The 21,352-nt window shown below is 46.3% G+C and overlaps 1 protein-coding gene across 1 annotated transcript; it reads right to left on the bottom strand.

Annotated features, from left to right (window-relative positions):
- Positions 1 to 3,675: 3,675 nt before the first annotated feature.
- On the bottom strand, positions 3,676 to 14,800 carry RRM2 (ribonucleotide reductase regulatory subunit M2). Its single transcript, XM_073568215.1, has 9 exons — positions 14,646 to 14,800; positions 14,493 to 14,573; positions 10,341 to 10,481; positions 10,123 to 10,239; positions 9,804 to 9,937; positions 8,871 to 9,099; positions 8,682 to 8,786; positions 7,999 to 8,112; positions 3,676 to 4,201 (listed from the first exon to the last, which is right to left on the bottom strand). The coding sequence occupies exons 1-9, from the start codon at positions 14,730 to 14,732 to the stop codon at positions 4,049 to 4,051; spliced, it is 1,161 nt and encodes a 386-aa protein (XP_073424316.1). The 5' UTR covers positions 14,733 to 14,800; the 3' UTR covers positions 3,676 to 4,048.
- Positions 14,801 to 21,352: the final 6,552 nt, after the last annotated feature.

Below are 21,352 nucleotides of genomic sequence, written 5' to 3'. Positions count from 1 at the left end.
CGTTTTTTTACAGCCAAACACCCATTATAGTCTATGGGTGCGCATGGTAATGCGCACGTATGCGTTTTTTAAAAAAACGCACCCAAACCCGCAAAAAAAACACAAACGCATGATGCGGTTTTTATGTGCGTTTGCACTGCGCACGGTGCGCAGCGCAAAAAAACGCAAGTGTGAAAGTAGCCTATGCTGTGTCCGGTTTTAGGATTACTCTATCATGTAAAAACTGTATAAGGGGGCAACCTAGAAAGTGCCTTTATCACTTATCCTACGTGCGGATGTTATTGCTACCAAAAAGCTGTCTTAAGGGATATAATTTTTAACAAGGCCGAATTCAGAGGTTCGAATGGCTTCTCTGTCATAGCTGTAAGGACTAAATTCAAGTCCCATGGTATACCTTTATCCCTGTGTATGGGTCTAGATCTACTAGCAGCTTTGATGAATCTAGTCACCCAATAGTTGCTGGCAATATCACAGGTAAATAGGGCCCCCAAGGCTGAAACCAGCACTTTTAAGGTACTTGTGGAAAGACCAAACTCGAGACCCCTCTGAAGGCATTCTAGAATGTTTCATGGGTATTCCATCCCTGAGATTAAACTCAGAGGTGGACAGGAATCGCCTCCAGGTTCTAGCATAGATATTTGTAGTAATCTGCTTCCTGCTCTTCAGGAGGGTATTAATTATATTTTTGGAGAAACCTCTATTCAACAGTGCCCTCTCAAACTCCATGCCATCAAATGGAGTCCTGCTACTTGTGGATGGTTGACTGGCCCCTGGTAGAGAAGATTCGGCAGTACCCAGGGATCGCATACTGACATGGTCCTCAACCATGCAAACCAGGTCCTCCTGGGCCAAAAGGGGGCAATTAATATGACCCTTGCTCGATCTTCCCTGATCTTTCTCACCACCAGGGGTAAGAGGGCTAACGGTGGAAAGGCATATCCCAGAGTGAAGTCCCATTTTATCAGGAAGGCGTCCACTGCCAGTGGATTTTCCCTGGGGTTCAGAGAGAACTTTTTTTTACTTTTCTGTTTTCTTTGCTCGCTAAGAGGTCTACCTCCGGCTGACCCCATCTGCGGACAATCTGGTTGTAAACGTCCGTGTTTAAAGCCCATTCTCCTTGCCTTAGGACCCTGCGACTTAGAAAGTCTGCCTTCATGTTGTCTTTCCCTCTGATATGGAGCGCAGTTAAAGATTGAAAATTTCTCTCAGCTATTTGAAATAGACATTGTGTTATCCGCATCAGGGCCTCGGAGCGTGTTCCACCTTGGTGTTTATATAGGCTACTGCTACCTGGTTGTCCGAGAGGATCCTCACGATGACCCTGTAGGTACGTAATGAGTTTTTTAACTGCCAACTCAATCGCCAACAGCTCCCTCTGGTTAGGCGATGTCTCAGCTTTGGAGTCCCAATGTCCCCCGACCCCTCAGGAACAGAAAACCAACTGATGCGTGGGAGAGGTGCCACCCTTTTGTAGCTGTAGGTTTCCTGTTCCTGAAGGGCAGATCCCCTCTCTTGTGGTGCTGTCATGGGAGTCCAAATAAAGACCTCAGAAACCCCACATTACTCATTATCAGCATGGTGGCTCAGTGGTTAGCACTGTTGCTTTGCAGCGCTGGGGTCAAATCCCACCAAGAACATCTGCAAGGTGTTTGTATAACACATGGGGAGAACAGACAGGAACTTTATGTAAAGTGCTGCAGAATGTGATGGCCTTCTAAGCACAATGAGTATTTGTCAGTCATTTGAGTGGTGTTTCAGGAGCCAAGTGGTATGGGCAGCCAATTAGGGAAGATTTTATATAAACCCATTGCTTCAGAGTTGTTTGTTGCAACCTACCCTTTGCAGACCAGATGTTACAAAACCTGGAATAAGTGCATTTTGTGAAGCACATTTCAAAAAGAGGATGCAGGGTGGCTAGTTCTTGACTTTGGTGTGTTACCTACATTTAATATTTGGAAGAAAAGAAAAATAAAAACCCAACAACTTAGAAGTTTAGAGCTTTTCTCATCAGATAGTATTTTGAACTCTATGGCACTAGGCAGAAAAGTTTAACAATTGTGACCCCTGGTGGTCATTATAGCCAATACCATAATTGGTTTAGTTTGTTTTTTGCAACGAGGCAACTTACTGTACTTGTTATACTTCATGTTAGGTAAAGACAAATCTATTGTCTGCACTGCACAGACCAACCATAGAGCTCCTCTGAAAGTGTCAACCTCAAATCACCTTAGTTGTAAGCCTGTATGTGGCACCCCTGAAGCTCAGTCACCACAGAGGTACTGCACCTTCTCCTAAGGTGTGGTGCCCCACCATCCAGGTAAGGTGGGAACTCCTGACCATGCTCCAACACTCGCACCCCACACAGTAGAGTAGTTCAGCAAAACCCCATTGCGGCTCCTGGCTTAGAGAGGCAGAGCACCTTTGGTGGTTCCCTGCTCGGAACACTAAACGTGCTGGGAGGTGGGTGGAGTTGATGATACATAAAAGAGTGGGACGGTTTAGGATTACAGGACAGTGACAGGAGGTCAGTGAGAAGGAAGCCACTCAGAGGAGTGGAGATCCCCGAGAGAGGGATGAAGGCGTGCTGCAGCAGGCCTGAGTGACCCGGGTCTGCTGGCACAGGAAAGGAAAGAAGACATTGAACTGAAGCCTGAGCTTCCATAGGAAAGAGACAAGTACAGAACATAGGAGAAAAGGGAACACAGGACATGGGTTAGGAGAGAACCCTGCCTATAAGTTCTAAGCGCAAGGCTGGGGCCCGATCCCCGAGGTTGTATGGACACTAATGGTTCTGCAGCAGACACGGGTGGAGTAGTGGGCTGTAAATGCACTACTCCCATCTAAGACTTGGGGGCACAACAGCAACACGGATAGAGAGCCGGGACTCAGGAGTAAGGAGTCCCCGAAGCAGGCTACAGCTGTCTGCCGTACAAGTAGAGTTCTTGGGAACATCTGTCAGGAGGAACTCCAGTGTAACTCAGTACTAGGAGATCTTCACACTTAAAAGGCGCTATAGAGGAGACATTCAGAAAAGGTACATAAGTTGGCGGAGTGTTGGAAGGGAGCATTCCATCTTGCCTGGAGGTTGATGGAGTCCCTGACCCGGAGGACACGGCACAGAAACGGGCACTACAGATTGAGTAAAACTTTGGAACTACATGCCCTCGTGTACTAAATTCCTTCCTGCGTCTGCCTGCTTGGCACTGCTGCATCCTCTGCGCCTGACACTACGCCATCTAAGTGTCACTTCACCTATTCTGCCCTGGGACGACAGCCCTGCCTGTGGAGTGCTATAACATCACTGCTGCACCACACCATCTGTCCCAGAGGATCTGTCTGCAGCGTCGGCCTAACATCCCACTTGCCGAACACCACAGGTGGCTTCAGGAACTATTCCATTAACTACATTCCACCATAAGCATTGTCCTGCCATTACTTGGGCACCCAGGGCCACAGCAGCTGTGACACCACCCGCTGAGACCGGCCCAGTACCAAGTAACCCCGCAGCCCTGGGAGGGTGACCCATGTATATTAACAAGTCTTCCAGCCGAGTGCAAGAACAGTACAACACGGTCTACGTGAAATCATTTAATGGCACAACCGTATCTATTCATTGATGCATGAGGTGTAGAATGTCCTAAACTGTGCCATAATCAGCGGTCAAGATAAAAAAAATTTTTTTTTAAAAGAAATCTTTAATTTAAAGTGCCAGGTTCAGACTAAAATATATAAAACCCACAACATTTACACTAAAAATAGTTACTGTTATGCAGCTGCTCTTCCCCTGCAGAGTACACAGCACCCTTTATAATACATACTCCAAGCTGTACAACCTATTGTACCCATGAGTGTTTTTGTTTTTTTTTTACAATTGCACATGCTGACTTCTGTAAACAAGCATGTGTGAAAAATCCAGATTATATGTGCCTCCATATGAACAATCTGAGCTTATAGTCACTGTAACAGGCGCCAGTTCTGCATGTGGCAGAATAGGGACAGCCCTAATGAAATGCCCTCAATCTTACTGCACCGCAGACATTTAGTCCATTTAGAAGTCAGCATCAAGAGTGAATTTATTGTCTGCTGCTTTTGCCATCACTCCCATCTTCTGATATTCTCCAACTTTCTTTTCAAAAAAGTTTGTCTTTCCTTCCAGGGAGATGTTTTCCATGAAGTCAAAAGGATTTTCTGCCTTGAAGATCTGAAAATGTGAAGTAAATAATTAGTAAAAAATTGATAAAGTGACCACTAAAAATGATTTTTTTTTTCTTTCAATTTGAGCAGCATTTCATATTCCCCTCTTGAACCAGAACTCCACTGGTGTGACAGGCAAATTAAGAAGCACAAGCCTTATTCTAAATTTCATATCTGTCTAAGCACCAAAAAAAAAAAAAAAAAGCTCAGAGTGGTTTGAAGGCTGGGCTAGTCCCTGAGCAACATATACAAAGTGCTCTATTGAAAGTTAGATCAGCAGTAATAAGCCTGCAACAGGATGCAGTGTCACAATAGCCAATGTGCAGAGACCTCTGATGCCACTTGCGAGGCCAGCATTGGTCTCTGCACACAGTATTCTGACAACATGCTCTGCTGCAGTCTTGTTACTACTTATCCAAGCTGCCAGAGTGCAGTCATTGTGAAAGTTGAGAGAAGTGACCATTCCAGCCTCTGAAGCTAGAGTCATTGATAATGTTTTGAGTCAGGGAGGGGGCAGAGGCTACAGCAGTGAATGCAGCCTCTGCCCCTGGATAACGCTTCATTTTAGAGTCCTGGCATGCACTGAATTATGGGGAAAATAAATAGATTTAGGAGAGGATGGGAAGTTTTTAATGCAAGTATATATTAGAAAATAGCTTAAAATATGGCACTAAGTAGAGACTTGGAATGAAAAGGTTACCTTTGGACCACCCCAGCTGTGTGCATGTGTCATTTACATTATGACATTCTCTCCTCTCCCCTCCCCCCCCCTCCTTAAAACAAAGTGTAAGGCTATGTGCACACGCTGCGGATTGGTCTGCAGATTTTTTTATTTTTTTTTTTTATCTGCTGAACCGCAGGTAAAATGACCTGCAGTTTTACCTCCGGATTGGCCTGCGGTTTATCATTTCTACAATGGAGGCGATGGGAAACTGCAGCAGAATCCGCAGAAAAGAATTGACATGTCATTTCTTTCTGCGGATTCAAAACCGCAGCTTTTCCACAGTGAAAAGTCTGCAGCATGTGCACAGAAAATTGTAAATCCCATAGGATAACATGCTACTGTACACTGTCAGCCGCAGCAGTTCTGCAATAACCGCAGCAAAAACCACAGCGTGCACATAGCCTAAAGCTGAACGCCCATGGAGAAAAACCCACACACCAGAAGACTTCATCCACTTCAAATTTAAGAACCTATAATGCTGCCCTTCACCTCGCCAAACAGACCTACTTCACCACCCTGAACTCCTCACTAGCCAACAACCCCAAGAAACTGACACTTTTCACTCCCTCCTCAGGCCAAAAGCACAAGCCCCTATCAGACATTTGTGCTGATGACCTGGCCTCCCACTTTACAGAAAATAGACAATATCCGTCAGGAAATCTGCTCCCAACCACCAAGTGCTGTGACTCCCATCCCTTCCTGCATCTCCCCTGGCTCACTTTCCACATTTGATCCCATCACAGAAGTCTCCAGACTCCTCTCGTCCGACTACATGCAATACCGACCCCATTCCCTCACATCTCCTCCAGTCTCTCCAGTTGTCACAACCCACCTTTCTACAATCTTTAATCTCTCCCTCTCCTCAGGCATTTTCCCATCCTCCTGCAAACACGCCATCGTTACTCCATTACTAAAGAAACCCGCTCTCGACCCATCCTGCACAAACTACAGACCAGTTTCCAATCTCCCCTTCATCTCTAAACTTTTGGAGCGCCTAGTTTACTCCCAGCTTACCCGTTACTTTTCTGCCCACTCCCTTCTAGACCCTTCAGAGTCCGGCGTCCGCCCCCTACATTCAACTGAAACTGCACTCAGTGACCAATGACCTTCTGACAGCAAAACGTAACAGTGACCACTCTGCTCACTCTTCTTGACCTATCGGCAGCTTTCAATACCGATGACCACCATCTCCTACTCTCTAGGCTCTAGTCACTAGGCATTAAGGATACTGCTTTCTCCTGGTTCTCTTCCTATCTCTGACCGCTCCTTCAGTGTTTTGTTTGCTAGCTCCATGTCATCTCTTCCTCTCGCTGTCGGGGTACCTCAGGGCTCAGTCCTTGCCCCCCCCCCCCCCCCTTCTCTCTACACGGCCCCAATTGGACAGACCATCAGCAGATTTGGCTTTCAGTACCATCTTTATGCTGATTACACAACTATATACGTCTTCCCCCGACCTTACCCCCGCTTTCACAGTGACTGTCCGCAGTCTCCAACATCATGTCTGCACTCTGAAACTCAACCTCTCCAAAACTGAACTTCTGCTCCCGCCGTCTACTAACCTCCCTAAATCTGACATTTCCCTGTGGGTGGTACCACAACACCCCAGCAGCAGGCGCGCTGTCTGGGTGTTGTTTGACACCAATCTCTCCTTCACATCCCATATACAATCTCTTGCCTGCTCTTGCCGCTTACACCTAAATAACCTCTAGAATCCGCCCTTTTCTCACCATGGAAAAAAAAAAAAAAAAAAAAAAAAAAAAAGCCTCACTAGCATTGATTCACTCCCACCTGGATTACTGCAACGCTCTATTAATTGGCCTCCCCGTCACTCGACTATCCGCTCTCCAGTCCATACTTCATGCAGCAGCCAGGGTCATCTGACTAATCGGTATTCGGACGCGTCCGCTCTTAGTCAGTCCTTACATTGGCTACCCATTCATTATAGGATCCAATTCAGAGTACTTGCTCTCACCCACAAAGCTCTCCACAGTGCAGCACCCCCCCCCCCCCCTACATTTCTGTCCATCGGCCTAACCGACCGCTGCACTCTGCAAATGACTTCCGACTAACCTCTGCACTACTAATCCGTACCTCCCACTCCTGACTCCAAGACTTCTCCCGTGCTGCTCATATCCTCTGGAACGCTCTACCCCAAGACATCAGTACTATCCACAATTTGCATAGTTTCAGGCGCTCCCTCAAAACACATTTGTTCAGACCGGCCTATTACATTCACTAATCAAAGTCATGTGTAAGTGTGTGTGTGTGTAGCCCATTCACCATCTCCATCCATCCCTCACGACGGCTGGACCATTATTGTAAATACACACCTGTACTTTGTATCTCCCCCACCTCATTGTAGATTGTAAGCTCTCACGAGCAGGGTAGTCTTATTTTGCTTTAATTATTGTATTGTTACTTATGACTTGTGTTTTGAAACTTAAAACTAATGCGCTGCGGAATATATAAAGCTGATGTGTGTGTCCGGCATAGGCATCCGCACAGTCGCAGCTACAGCCACAAAATTTGGCACACTCACATCTGGACCCTGAGAGTGTCCTAAGCCATGTTGTGAGGTGAAATTTTAACCCTGCGCGTTACAGTTCAACTATCTACATAATGGCGAAGAGTGTGTGTGTGTGTGTGTGTATCAAGCCCCGCCCCTCATTATGTCACAATAGTTGCCATGGCGACGCTGATTCATCATAGGTTGCAATGGGGACGTTTATGTCATAACGGTTGCCATGGTGATGTCAATGGTATATGGGCACAGGACTATGGGATGGAGGCTACGTATGATGGGTATATGGGCACTCGACTATGGGATGGCAAATATGTATGATGGGTATATGGGAATGGAACTATGGGATGGAGGATGTGTGATGGGTATATGGGAATGGAACTATGGGATGGAGGATGTGTGATGGGCATATGGTCACGGGACTATGAGATGGAGGATAATTATAATTTGTTATAACTAACCAGTTAGTTAATATGCCCGGGCAGCACTGGACTCTTCAGCTAATATATATATTAAACCAGAGGCTGCAGACAAAAGCTTTGTAGAATACTGCACTTACCTTGTTAAACCCAAGCTCCAGCAGGAGACGATCAGCCACAAATTCAATGTACTGCTTCATCAGATCGCCGTTCATGCCAATGAGCTTTACAGGCAGCGCCTCAGTCAAGAATTCCTGAAAGAAGTGCAATTAAGTCACATCAACTAAACAAAAAAAGAAAAAAAAGCCTGACATACATAATTTTTTCCGAGAAAGGTATTCCAGCATGTTACTCATACAATTATCGTTCAGATGTTTTGCTGATCAATTTTGAGTTTTACAGTAACCTCATTGTGATTTGGTCTCTATACAAATTAAAATGCTGAGTCTTTTTAACCTGCAAAATGCAAGAACCCTATACACATTTTACATCTGTCTGTTTAGCCACAATGCTAAACTATCCTTTAAGAGCTGCTGTGGCTCATCTATGCACTAAACAAAAGCATCAGCCATTGGAAATGGCAAATCCTGATGCTTTTCTCATGGAGGTCAGGAGGGGTAGCTGATCCCACTGATGTTATCCTGGATGTACATGCCACAGAATAGATTTGGAAAATTTGAAGCTGGGTTATTTTCACAGCAGCCTTAGGAGGAAACATTATCAATACTTACTACAAACATCGGTGCTAAATAAGACAGATCAGTTTTTACAGTGAGATTTTGCAGTTCTTGTATACCTGCCCAGTTACGGTTCCCATACACACCTGTTCAATATGGACAGCATCAACAATCAGCTCTCGGACACGATCTTCCGATGGTTTGTGCACCAGATGTTTGAACATAAGACAAGCAAAGTCTGTGTGAAGACCCTGTGAGAGCAGATACAGAGCATGTTACCCAGCACAGAGGAAAGTAACGCAACAAGCTCTTCTGTGGTCGAGAATATTACCTACCTCATCACGACTGATCAGTTCATTGGAGAAAGTCAGACCAGGCATGAGTCCACGTTTCTTCAGCCAGAAGATTGCAGCAAATGATCCAGAGAAGAATATTCCTTCCACCGCAGCAAATGCCACAACACGTTCACCATAAGTGGATTGCTTGTCCCCAATCCAGCGCATCGCCCAGTCAGCCTTCTTTTTCACACATGGCAGAGTTTCAATGGCATTGAAGAGAAACTCCCTGTAAGCAAGTTAATAAAAGGTTTAGAAACTTCAATATACCCCCATTTAAAGTGAAAGAGGGCATAGTAACTACAGCGAACACTGTTGCACTATTGAGGCAGGTGGGTTCACAATGTAGCATACTAAAGACCACATTTGAAAGAATCAAGAAGTCCATTAAATGTAAACACTTTTGCATGTATTTTATGCCCAGTATGCAAACACATACGAACAAATATTGAATATGAATATGCTAGCAGATTGCATTACTCCTATAGAGACTTTACCTATAAGATTTTAGACCTTTTCAGGAAGTCGTGTGAGCCCATCTGCCAGCAACAAGCTATTAAAAAGGCAATACCTGGGGACCTCTTAACTACAGGCCTAAGAACCATCAGGCAGGTAAAGTTACAAACTGTTCTACTCAGCACCTGATTGAAAGACCACTCTGCCACTTCATGTCTAGAGAGAAGCTCTTCAGAGCTGCTACTGTTGACAGGGCGTCATGCCAATTGTCAGCTACTTTCTTGCAGTTAGGTAGCACTGAGCCGGCTGTCATTCAGCACAGCATCCGTCACATCTGATCAGCAGAGGAGAACCAGCTTCTATCGACTTTATATTCGCAGAAGCTGCAGATTTTCCAACAGGGGTGGTCTCTGTTAGTCCTTAGGTTCAGTGTAAAGGTAAATAGTACCAAATAACCCCCTTTAAATATACACATACCTTTCTTTTGAATCCTTGATGTAGGTGTCAATGAGGAGACTGTACATCTCTGAATGAATGTTCTCCATAGCAATTTGGAAGCCATAGAAACAGCGAGCCTCAGTTACTTGAACTTCTTTACTGAACCTCTCAACCTGTAAAAAGTTAAATAGTCCTGAATCTCAGATTACGGAGAATATTTTAGCCATGTTTTCTTGCCCTTAAGTGACTGACGAATTGCTGCTGAGCCAGTGCAGTATTCGATTAGCTAGGTTACATAAATTTATATTCTCTTAACCAATTTTTTTTTGCATTTGAACATTCCTCAGCATGCACTTACCAAGTTCTCATTTACAATGCCATCACTAGCAGCAAAGAAAGCCAATACATGAGAAATGAAGAACCTCTCTTCATCCTTCAAGGACTCCCAGTGCTGGAGATCTTTAGAGAGATCCACCTACAGAGAACAGGGTTCAGTAGATCAGATCATGGACACAGTAATGGTGGACATTTTGGTGCAATATTGAGGACATGCCATTCATTGTCCACTGCTCTCACCTCCTCTGCAGTCCAGAAGGAAGCTTCCGCTTTCTTGTACATTTGCCAGATATCGTGGTACTTGATTGGGAAGATGACAAAGCGGTGGGGGTTTTCCCTCAGGAGAGGCTCATCTTCAATGCGCTGCTGTTTAGGCTTCACCTAGAAGTAACAAAATGCTGTTAAACCCCATAGACTTGCAGTGACCCAAGGAGCTGAGAAAACACATTGGTACCAGGATCTACCAAGTCACAAGTAATGCAGTCCAGTCCATTGTCAGATATACAGATCTATCAGAAGACAACTAGACTAGTCAACATTGACCTGCTCAATGCATGCTAGTTTACATAGCCACAGAACCTCATTCACACAGGCATTTTTTTGCTCAGCATTTTCCAACCGATACAAGGGGGGGGGGGGGGGCAAGCAAAATGAAATCATTCAGGCCTCATTCAGGTGTCAGCGATTGTTTCAAATGTGAAAAAAAAAAAAAAATTAACCAGTTCCAGCTCTACTCACTTCTGTATTGTGATGCCTCGGCATCATTAGAATAGGATAAGGTGCGACATCCCCATAGACACCAACCTCCAGATACAAGAGTGAAGACGGAACATTACTTTAAAGCAGTTCAAATGATGCAGAACTTACGACAGATGCATGCTCAAAGAGCTTTAGCAAACGTGACCAGACAATCAGGCATCATGAACCTGTCCTAATAAATTGGACATGTGCACAGTACCAGCCAGTCATGCAGATGACAATACTCCACTCCTGATATGGAAATGAGCTGGGGTGCAATCATTTAACCACTGCCTTCCTTACAAAAAAAAAAAAAAAAAAAAAAATGACCCACAGATCAATAGCATACTAAAGCTGCCCACAATCTTCACTGTAATCCCAGATAACAGGAGAAAGTTAACAATATTCCTCCTGGCAGCCTCCAACTTTCAATAAGAGGCACAGCTAAGGCCACTGCACCCTGGTGCTGACTGACAGCCAGCTCAGCAGTACATTAAGTGAGGAGCCCGGATGTCAGTCAGTGCTGGGACGTAGTTACAGCTGCCGGTCATTATGTACTGAGTGGCGACTGAAGTTAAAATTGACATCCTGTAATTTTAATGGGGCAGTTTTACTCCTTTAACTTGTAGATTTAGATCATGTGGGGATGTGACTGGCTCCCCTAAAGTAATGTGGCGCTGCCATAGTGACATACAATGCCTGTAATGGATCCGCAGCGGTTTTGGCCCTGCGGATCCACAGCAGTTTCTGCTGCGGTGTACAGTACCATTAAAAATCAATGAACAAGACACTGCACATGCTTGGGGTTTTTCCGCACGGATTTGAAACCGCAGCATGTCAATTCTTTGTGCGGAACTCGCAGCGGTTTTACGCCTCCATTGTAGAGGTGTGAAACCACAGGGCTAAGTCAGCCTAATCGGCAACATGTGCACTTACCCTTAGGGATAGATGAAAAGGCTGCAAAACAGGATAGCAACAACCTATAAGGAAAGCCTGATGACAGGTCACCATTAAGCAGGGTGTACTTTCCATGTGAGCCATCAAACCCATTTAAGATGTCACCCCAATGTAAAGTTGACACCAGAATACATCATGGGGCAACAAAAAATGGTGGTTACTGAGGAAAGTTTCCAACTCCAAGCCCAGAGTCCATATTTGTAAGCCAAAGCCAGGAGTGGGTGATAAATGCAGAAGTGGTGACGCATTTGTAATATTTTTCCACTCCTGATTTCGACTTACAAAATACTGACCATGGCATCATAGTATTTTTTTGTGTAAAAAAAAAAAAAATTTGGCTTATACAGTACCAGCAAGGCAGAATGGGGGGGGGGGGGGGGGGGGATTCCACACACATGCAGCACTTTCCCACGTGTTTTAAGCCCTGCTGCATTTTGTCCACCCCCCCACCACAAGACACCAGGATGATTCAGTGTGGTTTTTTTTTTTTTTACTTGAATAAGTTGTACACAGCATTTTTCTTGCCACCACTTTGGCTTTTGGTGCAGAAAAGACATGCAAAACCAGGATGTGATTATAGCCTTAGGATATTGCTCCCACGATCAGTAAACGCTGCAGGTTGGACACTGCATACACCTTCAGCGTCAAACCCACAGCATCCAGATGTTACAGCATAGTGGATGGGATTTCAGCATAGTGGATTGGATTTCAAGAAATCTCATCTCCACTATGCGTTCAGAGACATCTCAAGCTTCCCTGCGTAAACAGACATGAGGTGCATCTTTCCAGACCGCAGCATATCTATGTTGCGCAGCGTAAATTACCTATAGGATTTAATTAGATGCAGTAAAGCCACATGCGTATTAAGTGTGGGAACGCAGCTTACTACGCATGTGTACTAATTTAAATAAAGGTGTGCCTTGTGCCACAGCCAGAAGTTCATGTACACTGCAAGTCTCGCGATGAGCTGACCGCAAGAACTGCCGTGTATGTGACCGCTGGGGATGGGATTACCTCCGGTCACTAGCCAAGTTCTCACGATCAGCTGACCACGAGAACTGCAGTGCACGTGACCACCGGGGACATCTCCTATGATCAACTTCGAACGCTGCCGTGTTCTGGATGTCAGGCTGAATGGTGGCATGCCACTGTTCAGCCAAAGGCATCCAGATGTAGCAGAGCTTGACTTGTAGGTAAATCTTCTTGGCAGACAGGTATGTTAAAGTGTTTTATTTTAATTCTCTTCCAGGAGATGGGGGCATCAGTGGAACAGGTGATGCAGCAGGTAATGGTTTAATATCTATTAAAGGAGTGTCATTTTTTTCAATTAAAGGACTTTATGTCAGCTTTGTGTTTCTTTACCACATAACTATAGGATCAGTTATGGAGAGGTGCCTTATAGACGCTTCTCCATTACTAAGACGTGGACTTGATGTCACCTGACAATGCAAAGGTGACATCAACCCCACAAATATTACCCCACTTGCCACCCCTACAGAGCAAGTGGAAAGAGCTAGGTAAAGTGCCACAAATGGCGCATCTTTAGATGTGCCAACTGGGGGTCAGCTGCAGGCTCCTTTTTAGGCTGGTGAGGGCCAAAATGCAAGGGCCTTGCCAGCCAACTTCCTTGGCTAGTTAACAAAGTTACGGGGACTCCACGCTATTTTCCCGAGGGGATAGCACCATTTTTGCTAAATATCCAAGGTACGCAGACTGCTGCAGCCTGGTAAGATTCATGGATATTGGATCCTTACTAGTGATGCGTCAGTCGTGAACGATCCGACAGCCGGCTCCCTGCTGCGAATGATGGGAGCCGGCACCCCAGTGAGAGCCACTAAAATCCTTGACTGGCTCTCACTGGGTGCAGAATCCCAGCGTTCAGCAGGCGTAACTGCCCACTCAGCAATGTAATTGGGTCTCAGAAAGTGGGTGGGGCTTATGAGGCAGGTGGGTGGAGTTATTGACACCTGAGCACGCAAGCCGAGCACCCGGCATCGCTGTAAAAAATAGAATCAAAATAAAAAATATATTCTCACCTTCCGACGTCCCGTTCAGCCATCCTGCCTCTCTCCACGCTCCGGTCCCAGTGATCCTTTGCACGAATGACACGGTCTCGAGGGATAAGTCTAGCGGTCATTCGTGCAAAGGATCACTGGGACCGGGGCATGGAGAGAGGCAGGATGGCTGTGCAGGACATCGGAAGGTGAGAATAACTTTTTTTTTTATATCTGATTGCTGGTCTCCTGCTGTCACACACAGCGATGCGTGCTGGCCAGCGACCAAAGAAATGTCCAGAGATTTCTTGCAGCGATCCCGGCAGGGGGGCTGATCAACAAAATTGTTGCAGTGAGATGGTGCCTTTAGAGTTGAGGAATAAACCACTGATTTTTTGGAGGGGTGGCGTGATGGCAGAGTTGCTGGCTAGAGTCTGACATGCAGTTAACCATTCACAGGTTGAGAGATTGTAAATATATTAACCGGGGAAAAGTTGCAGTTAACCCCCCTCCATGTCAAAGATGACAGCAGACCAGAGGCTTCTGGTGAAATTTGGCGGGGAGGAAGCCGTCACCACCCCACCCCCTTTGGCGCCAGGATAGGGCCCCTCCCGGGGTAATCCACCACCCCCATGCTGCACTGCGTACAGTCACACACTGCTGGGAGTTGTGGTCGCCCTGGAGCTGCAGGTTTGGCACTTACCACCAGCTCAGTCTCAGCCTCCTGGAAGATCTTGCGGGCGGTCTTACTGGCCAGGATCCGGGTGTTGCTGAGAGATGGAGGCTGCAAGGAGCAAGATAAGTAATTAATAAGAGTTATACATTGGATACAGCAGAGCCGGGAGCGCGCACTCACCGTGTTCTCCTTGTCACCCAGCGACAGGTGCTTCATTGGGGAGACGTTTTCGTTGACAGCAGAGAATGGCTGACGGGAGGACAGCATGGTGACGGCGGGAAGCGGCTGAGGATGTGTGTACAGAGCAGGGGAAGATGAGCCCGCCGACCTCAGGCGCCGCTTATTTATATCAGGTTTGCATTTGGCGCCAGGAAAACTTCAGCCAATCACGAGTAAGACAGGGTTACCGGCACTGAAAGATGATTGGATGAGAGTGACTGAAGGAGGAGCCACATGAACTTAATTATGAGGGGCGGGGCTTGAGACACAGCTGTTACCGACAAAAGTGCGCGCTTTTTACACAAAAGAGCAGAGAAAACACCAGTGATAATGGCGTGGCGTGATCAGCCGCTCCGTGCAGATACATGTATGACACGGTACACACGTCTGTGAGGGCAACCTATGTGTATAGTAATATATATCATCCTAAACACCTGACAGGCAGAGGTCTGAGGGGAAGCCGGCCCAACTGACAGGCAGAGGTCAGAGGGGGAGCAGCCCCATCTGACAGGCAGAGGTCTGAGGGGAAGCCGCCCCACCTGACAGGCAGAGGTCTGAGGGGAAGCCGCCCCACCTGACAGGCAGAGGTCTGAGGGGAAGCCGCCCCACCTGACAGGCAGAGGTCTGAGGGGAAACCGCCCCACCTGACAGGCAGAGGTCTGAGGTGAAGCCGCCCCACCTGACAGGCAGAGGTCTGAGGGGAAGCCGCCCCACCTGACAGGCAGAGGTCTGAGGGGAAGCCGCCCCACCTGACAGGCAGAGGTCTGAGGGGAAGCCGCCCCACCTGACAGGCAGAGGTCTGAGGGGAAGCCGCCCCACCTGACAGGCAGAGGTCTGAGGGGAAGCCGCCCCACCTGACAGGCAGAGGTCTGAGGGGAAGCCGCCCCACCTGACAGGCAGAGGTCTGAGGGGAAGCCGCCCCACCTGACAGGCAGAGGTCTGAGGGGAAGCCGCCCCACCTGACATTCTCCTCAGAAGTGGAATTACATGTCTAGCAAAAACATAGATAACATTATTTAGATGGACAAGAAGCCCCTCATGATGTGAAATTTACCCCATGGTGTGAAGTAGCCCTGCAGACATGATGGTGGTCCGTCTATCATCCACATCGTGGACAGATGCACTGTCACACACTGCAGTTGTAGCCAAAACATAAAACCACAAAACTCAAGATAAAAAGCGGACGGCATCGCTGTTACCGTGTGACTTCAAATGATGTGCGGCATACAGAAGCCCAGCAGCTGGGAATCTCAGGTGCCAGACCTGGAAACAGTCAATCCTGGGAATCGATGCAAAGAGAAGAGGTCGCACTCATCGAGATGGAAGTTTCACTGATTTATTGACATATCACGAACATGTCAAGTCGGGGGAGTGACATAAGGAGTGCAAGAAAGGCTGACAACGGCCGTTTCGCGCTGCTCGAGCGCTTCAACGGGTCATAAAACCATTCAATGGGGCGCACTGAGATTTCCCACTCATCCATGAGGAGACTTGCACCATTATATGGCCGTATCAAAAGAGGGGAAAAATCTATCCGCAGTTGGCTTGTTTGCTTGTGCGCATTTTTGCCGGAGATACCTTCTGTAAAAGGGACCAAAAAGAGTGCGTGCCGTGACACGAATCATAGTTGGTTTGTGTGAGATCCATGGTGCACTGGGACCAAAAAACCCTCCATTCTTGGGCCAGATTTACACGGTCAGTATTTGGTCAGTATTTTACCTCAGTATTTTTCAGTCAAAACCAGGAGTGGGTGATAATTACAGAAGTGGTGACGTGTTCCGATTGTTCCTTTCCTGGTTTTGGCTTACACATACTGACCAAATACTGAACGTGTGAACATGGCCTCATTCGTTGTGCACAGAGATGTATGACAGATATAAAATGAATCCTTAAAGGGGTTTTACGAGACTATTTTATTTTTTTTACTATGGGCCTTAGAAACTACTTGCCTGTTCTACCTGGCGCTGGCTCAGACCTCTTTTCCCAGCGATTCTGCTCTGTTGATGGGATGTGACTGGTGACATCCTGCTGAGTGCGCAATCCCCGCAGTGAGGTAGTAGGGAGCTGGCTGTCAATCAGCATGACGTCCATAGTCACACCCTGTCAACAGGGCGGAGCAGAAGACAAGCAGCTACTGTGTCAACAAGATGGCAACATAAGCCGCAGAATCGCTGTCAGGAGCCGTCTGCACCAGATAGATCAGGCAGATAGGTAGCAACTACCTGCCTGTCCTTAGGCCCATGGTAAGAAAAATAAAATAGTCCTGGACAACTCAATAGCCTTTAGGGCTGTTCACACGTCTGGTTTTTTTTTGTGGGCCAAGTGTCTACACAAAAAAATAAAATAAACCCGTCCATTTTTGATCCAAGTCCTGAATCTAAATTGTCCATTCAAGGTGCATTCAGACAAATGTCTTTTTGCTCTGTGGGAAAAGCAGACAGCTCAGGGACACAACGCGAGGAGCTTAGGGGCCACGTGAAAACAGGGTATGTGTGCCCACGGGGCCGGTCACTCCGCAATTTTCAGACACGACTGTTCTGAGTTTTTGTGTGGCCTTGAGCCTTGTTCAGACATCACTGAGCCTTTTCACACTTGGACTGATTTTCCTTGCACTTTCATCAGAATTTGGTCACTTTTTACCCTCTAAATCTTCATTAAAAGGGCTGTGCTCAGTTTGGACGTTATCCCCTATCCTATAGATAGGGGGACACATTCCTGATCGCGGGGGGCCCCGCAGGCCTCCAGATCTCCCATTAGGAATGAATGGCGCCTCCTCTAAAATGCTCATGGGGCTCTCACCATTTCCAGGAATCCCAGCAGTCAGACCCTGAGTGGCCAGGACACTGTCCTCTATGCTATGGGCAAAGTGTGGAAAAACCCTTTTATTCACCTTTCATGTGTATTTTTTGCATGCATTGCGTTTTATTGCTTTTTTTTTCTCTCTATGCAGAATCCGCATTGTCAAAATAGAACAAATACGGATACAACACAAAGACGCGAAAAAGGCATATTAAACGAGTAGCCTCGCCTGTCCGTCATTGTGTCGTCGGGTCATGCACGGTGTGACGGCGCCCTACCTGTGTGACACTGGCGGTACGCGTACAAACGCTGCAGCGCACAGGCTTGGGGTCAGGGCGTCAATTTCTTTTTGTATGGGCACAAATGACCTGAGCGATCCCTAATCTCTGGCCCAATTCCGGGTGTAATGGGCTAAAGAGGCTTCATTTTACTACACTATTTGTGGCAAACAGCTGAAGACTTTCCCGTGTCTGTGCCCGTACATAGGAACTCATATAAATTGCAGTTATGACGTCATTTCTCAAATTTAATAATGGAAACTGTATATTGGACATTTCAGTGCCAGCACCTGAGGGGTTAACTGGGACTCCCGCCAACCGCCTCCCCGTCACGTGACTGACACTGACAGAACTTTAATTTAGCGCGCGCGCTGCTGTCTCTGACATGAACAGTCGCATCCTATTGGCTGGGAGAGTTCCTCTTGCATTTTTTCCCCTTCAATAAGAGCCCGGCTGCGTTGTCACGTGTGTGCTTTCCTAACCTCGCTTCCGATCTCTGCGCGCTGTTGGGCGGAAATGAATTATTATGTAATGTATTTCCCGCGTCCTTATGAACGTGCGGCATAAGTGATATTATGTGAGTGAGAGGGCGGATCTGCTGCGGTATTTGTTACATAATCTCTCCATCCTCTGTAGGACTGCAAGTCCCAACAAGCTCCGGCTATTTTACGTCATCCACGTAGGCTTGTAGTGCACACTTTCTGTTCTTACAAATAAAGTTTATTGATTATGGGAAACATCCATGAACCTGTTACAGGTGAGGGTCCTAGGAGCGCCACAGTCTTCTGGAGTGATGGACCCCAATGTCCCATGTGTAGAGAACCATTCTGCTTATAACTGGCCCCTGATAAACCCCAGGTATAGCTATTTCTATCAGCAGAGGTTCCATCATGTAGTGGTGGGAGGATCATGGAGGCTTTGGTCCAGCAGACATGGGCTGTGATGTGGCCACTGTATAAAGGGCCTGCAAGCCTTTGTGCTTCACAGTGAGCTTGTAAGTGCTGCTCTGAAGCCAGCCGGGATTCCAGGTGTGTCCTGTTACCGCCTGATCTCCACCAGCCTGTGTGCTGCTGCGCTTACAATACTGCAGAGGTGAAGCCGCCTGATATATCCGCAAGGTGTTGGGAGGCACTTTGGGCCAGCTGTGCAATAATGCCGCCAGTCTGATAAAGAGCGCACTGTATCCTGCCTGTCGCAAAGCAGGGGATAAAATGGGACAACACTGATAACATAGTGGGTGTATATAATGAGCGATTGTGCTTGGATAAGGCATTATTCGACCATGCTCGGGGGCTGAGTGACATATGCTCAATAATATGAGTCCCTGCAGCTGCATGTCTTGTGGCTGTTTGACAGCTGCAACATATGCAGGGATTGTCTAACAAACAGGCAATCATAGAACTTAAAGCACAAATGGAGCGATTCAGATGGTGCAAAACACTACCAGCTAGACCAAAAACAGGAGCAAATGCAATAATACATTGGATCCTTAGTGTTCATGCAGACTTCAGTACAAAGCAGTGAGATATCGGACCATAATGCACAGACTGGCCACAGCTCTCCCACCCTGAGCGTGACTGCTTCATATGTTTCTATGAGGCTGTCAGGCTGGGGTCTGGCGACCCGCCGCCACTCTGCTCAGAGGTCTGCATGAGCCCTAGTTGTTAGAAGCAATGCCTTGGATGAATAATGTGTTGTAGCCTGTGTTTGATCAGCAATACCTACGTTATTGCAGGGAGCGGCTGCGCTGAATCATTCTGAGGCCTTGTATGTGGGCTAGATACTAGTTCTGCCTGGCAGAATGGCACATATCCTGCCTCCCTTCCCCCAGGCTGCACAATGCTTTAGTGTAGGATCAGCTGCTCCCTTCACATTTTTCTTTTTCCCTCCTGATTCGGGACTTGCAGTTTTACTTTTTGTACATTTTGTACATACCGTAATTAATGTTTTGATATTTTACCTTTTATACAGTTCTAGAAGCAGAAAATACTCAAATATTCCAGGACCAATTGACTACTTACATAGGATGTTTTTGGGTTCACAGGCAAAATAACATTAATGACGAATGCAGTTTTAATAATAATCTTTATTTTTATATAGCGGTAACATTTTCCATAGCGCTTTACAGTTTGCACACAATATTATCACTGTCCCCGATGGGGCTCACAATCTAAATTCCCTATTAGTATGTCTTTAGAATGTGGGAGGAAGCCCACGCAAACACGGGGAGAACATACAAACTCCTTGCAGATGTTGTCCTTGGTGAGCCACTAACCACTGAGCCACTGTGCCACCCAATTTGTTTTTTTTTTTTTTGTGATGTAGTTTTCAGCTGCACGGTTTTACAGGTAAAGTATTAGGCGGGGGAAACCAAAAGAGAGAGAAAACAGACAAAAGGCCAATAATGATGGTGACAAATATATAAAGCTGCATTTGATCAAGAATTTGGTGCACATAGGAAGGGGAAACCACCAGAAAAACAGCAGGCTCTAGTCCAAATGTACCCAAATACATAGATGATAAATATATGAAAACAATATAGCGAATCCAAGGTATTACAAAATGTGCTTATAGTTTATTATACAAGATTATCAAATGCAGAGTAAAGGTCAGAATCACCTATCTATGTCTAGGGATAACATCAAGTTCAGCAGCATAATACAAATTCTGGTATTTGAACCATGAGGTGGTATATCAGTGTGTATGTGTGCCTGGAAAAGGCCATAGTGCATGAATACCCGGACAAAAGAACGAAAGTTCCCAGCATATATTATTGTGGCAAGATAATCAAGATATAATCTACAGTAATATTAGCCCCTTAACCACCTTGTGTTTTTCCGCTTTAGAGTTTTTGTTTTTTTGCTCCCCTTCTTCCCAGAGCCATAACTTTTTTTTTACTTTTTCATCAATATTGCTGTGTGACGGCTTGATTTTGTGGGACGAGTTGGCATTATGGTTGGTTCCGGTTGTTGGTTTTACATCAGAATGTACTGGAAAACGGGAAAAAAATTCAAAGTGCTGTGAAATTGCAAAAAAGTGCAATTCCACAATGGTTTTTTTAATTATTATTGTGTTCACTAAATGCTATTGATACCATTTTGGTGCAGATGCGATCTTTTGATCGGCCCTTATTGCATTTTAGTGCAATGTTGCGGCGACCAAAAAAATGTACCGTATTTTTGGATTACAAGACGCACTATTTTTCCCCAAAATTTTGGGGAGGTGCCGGAATAGTGGTGGGCTCATCGCCGGAGCTCGCGGCAAATGGGGAGGCCACCTTAGACGTACCTATATGTCCAAGGTTGGAAGGGGGTTAAATAAAACCTGGCAGCAGGAATGTCCATGTTATTAAGGTATGGGCAGAATCTGCAGCCTGTTTTTCATTAAATCAACATGATAAATTTCGGTTACCTCATCTCTTCATGCTTCAGGATGGGACTGTGGGTAGGGTCTTCGTCTCAGCAACGACCCCTCCGCTGCCCCTGTTGTATTCATTATATTCGTAATTTCAATTTTGGGTTGGTGCTGTCCTAGCTGTAGGCAGCACTCTTGCAGATTCGGTTGGTGGTGATCTTCATGAAAATAGCAGAT

This window comes from Dendrobates tinctorius, unplaced genomic scaffold (assembly GCF_039654945.1).
Source record: "Dendrobates tinctorius isolate UK_male_01 unplaced genomic scaffold, ASM3965494v1 ptg000021l, whole genome shotgun sequence".
NCBI classification, from domain to species: Eukaryota; Metazoa; Chordata; class Amphibia; order Anura; family Dendrobatidae; genus Dendrobates; species Dendrobates tinctorius.
This window is presented reverse-complemented; position numbering and strand designations above follow the sequence as displayed.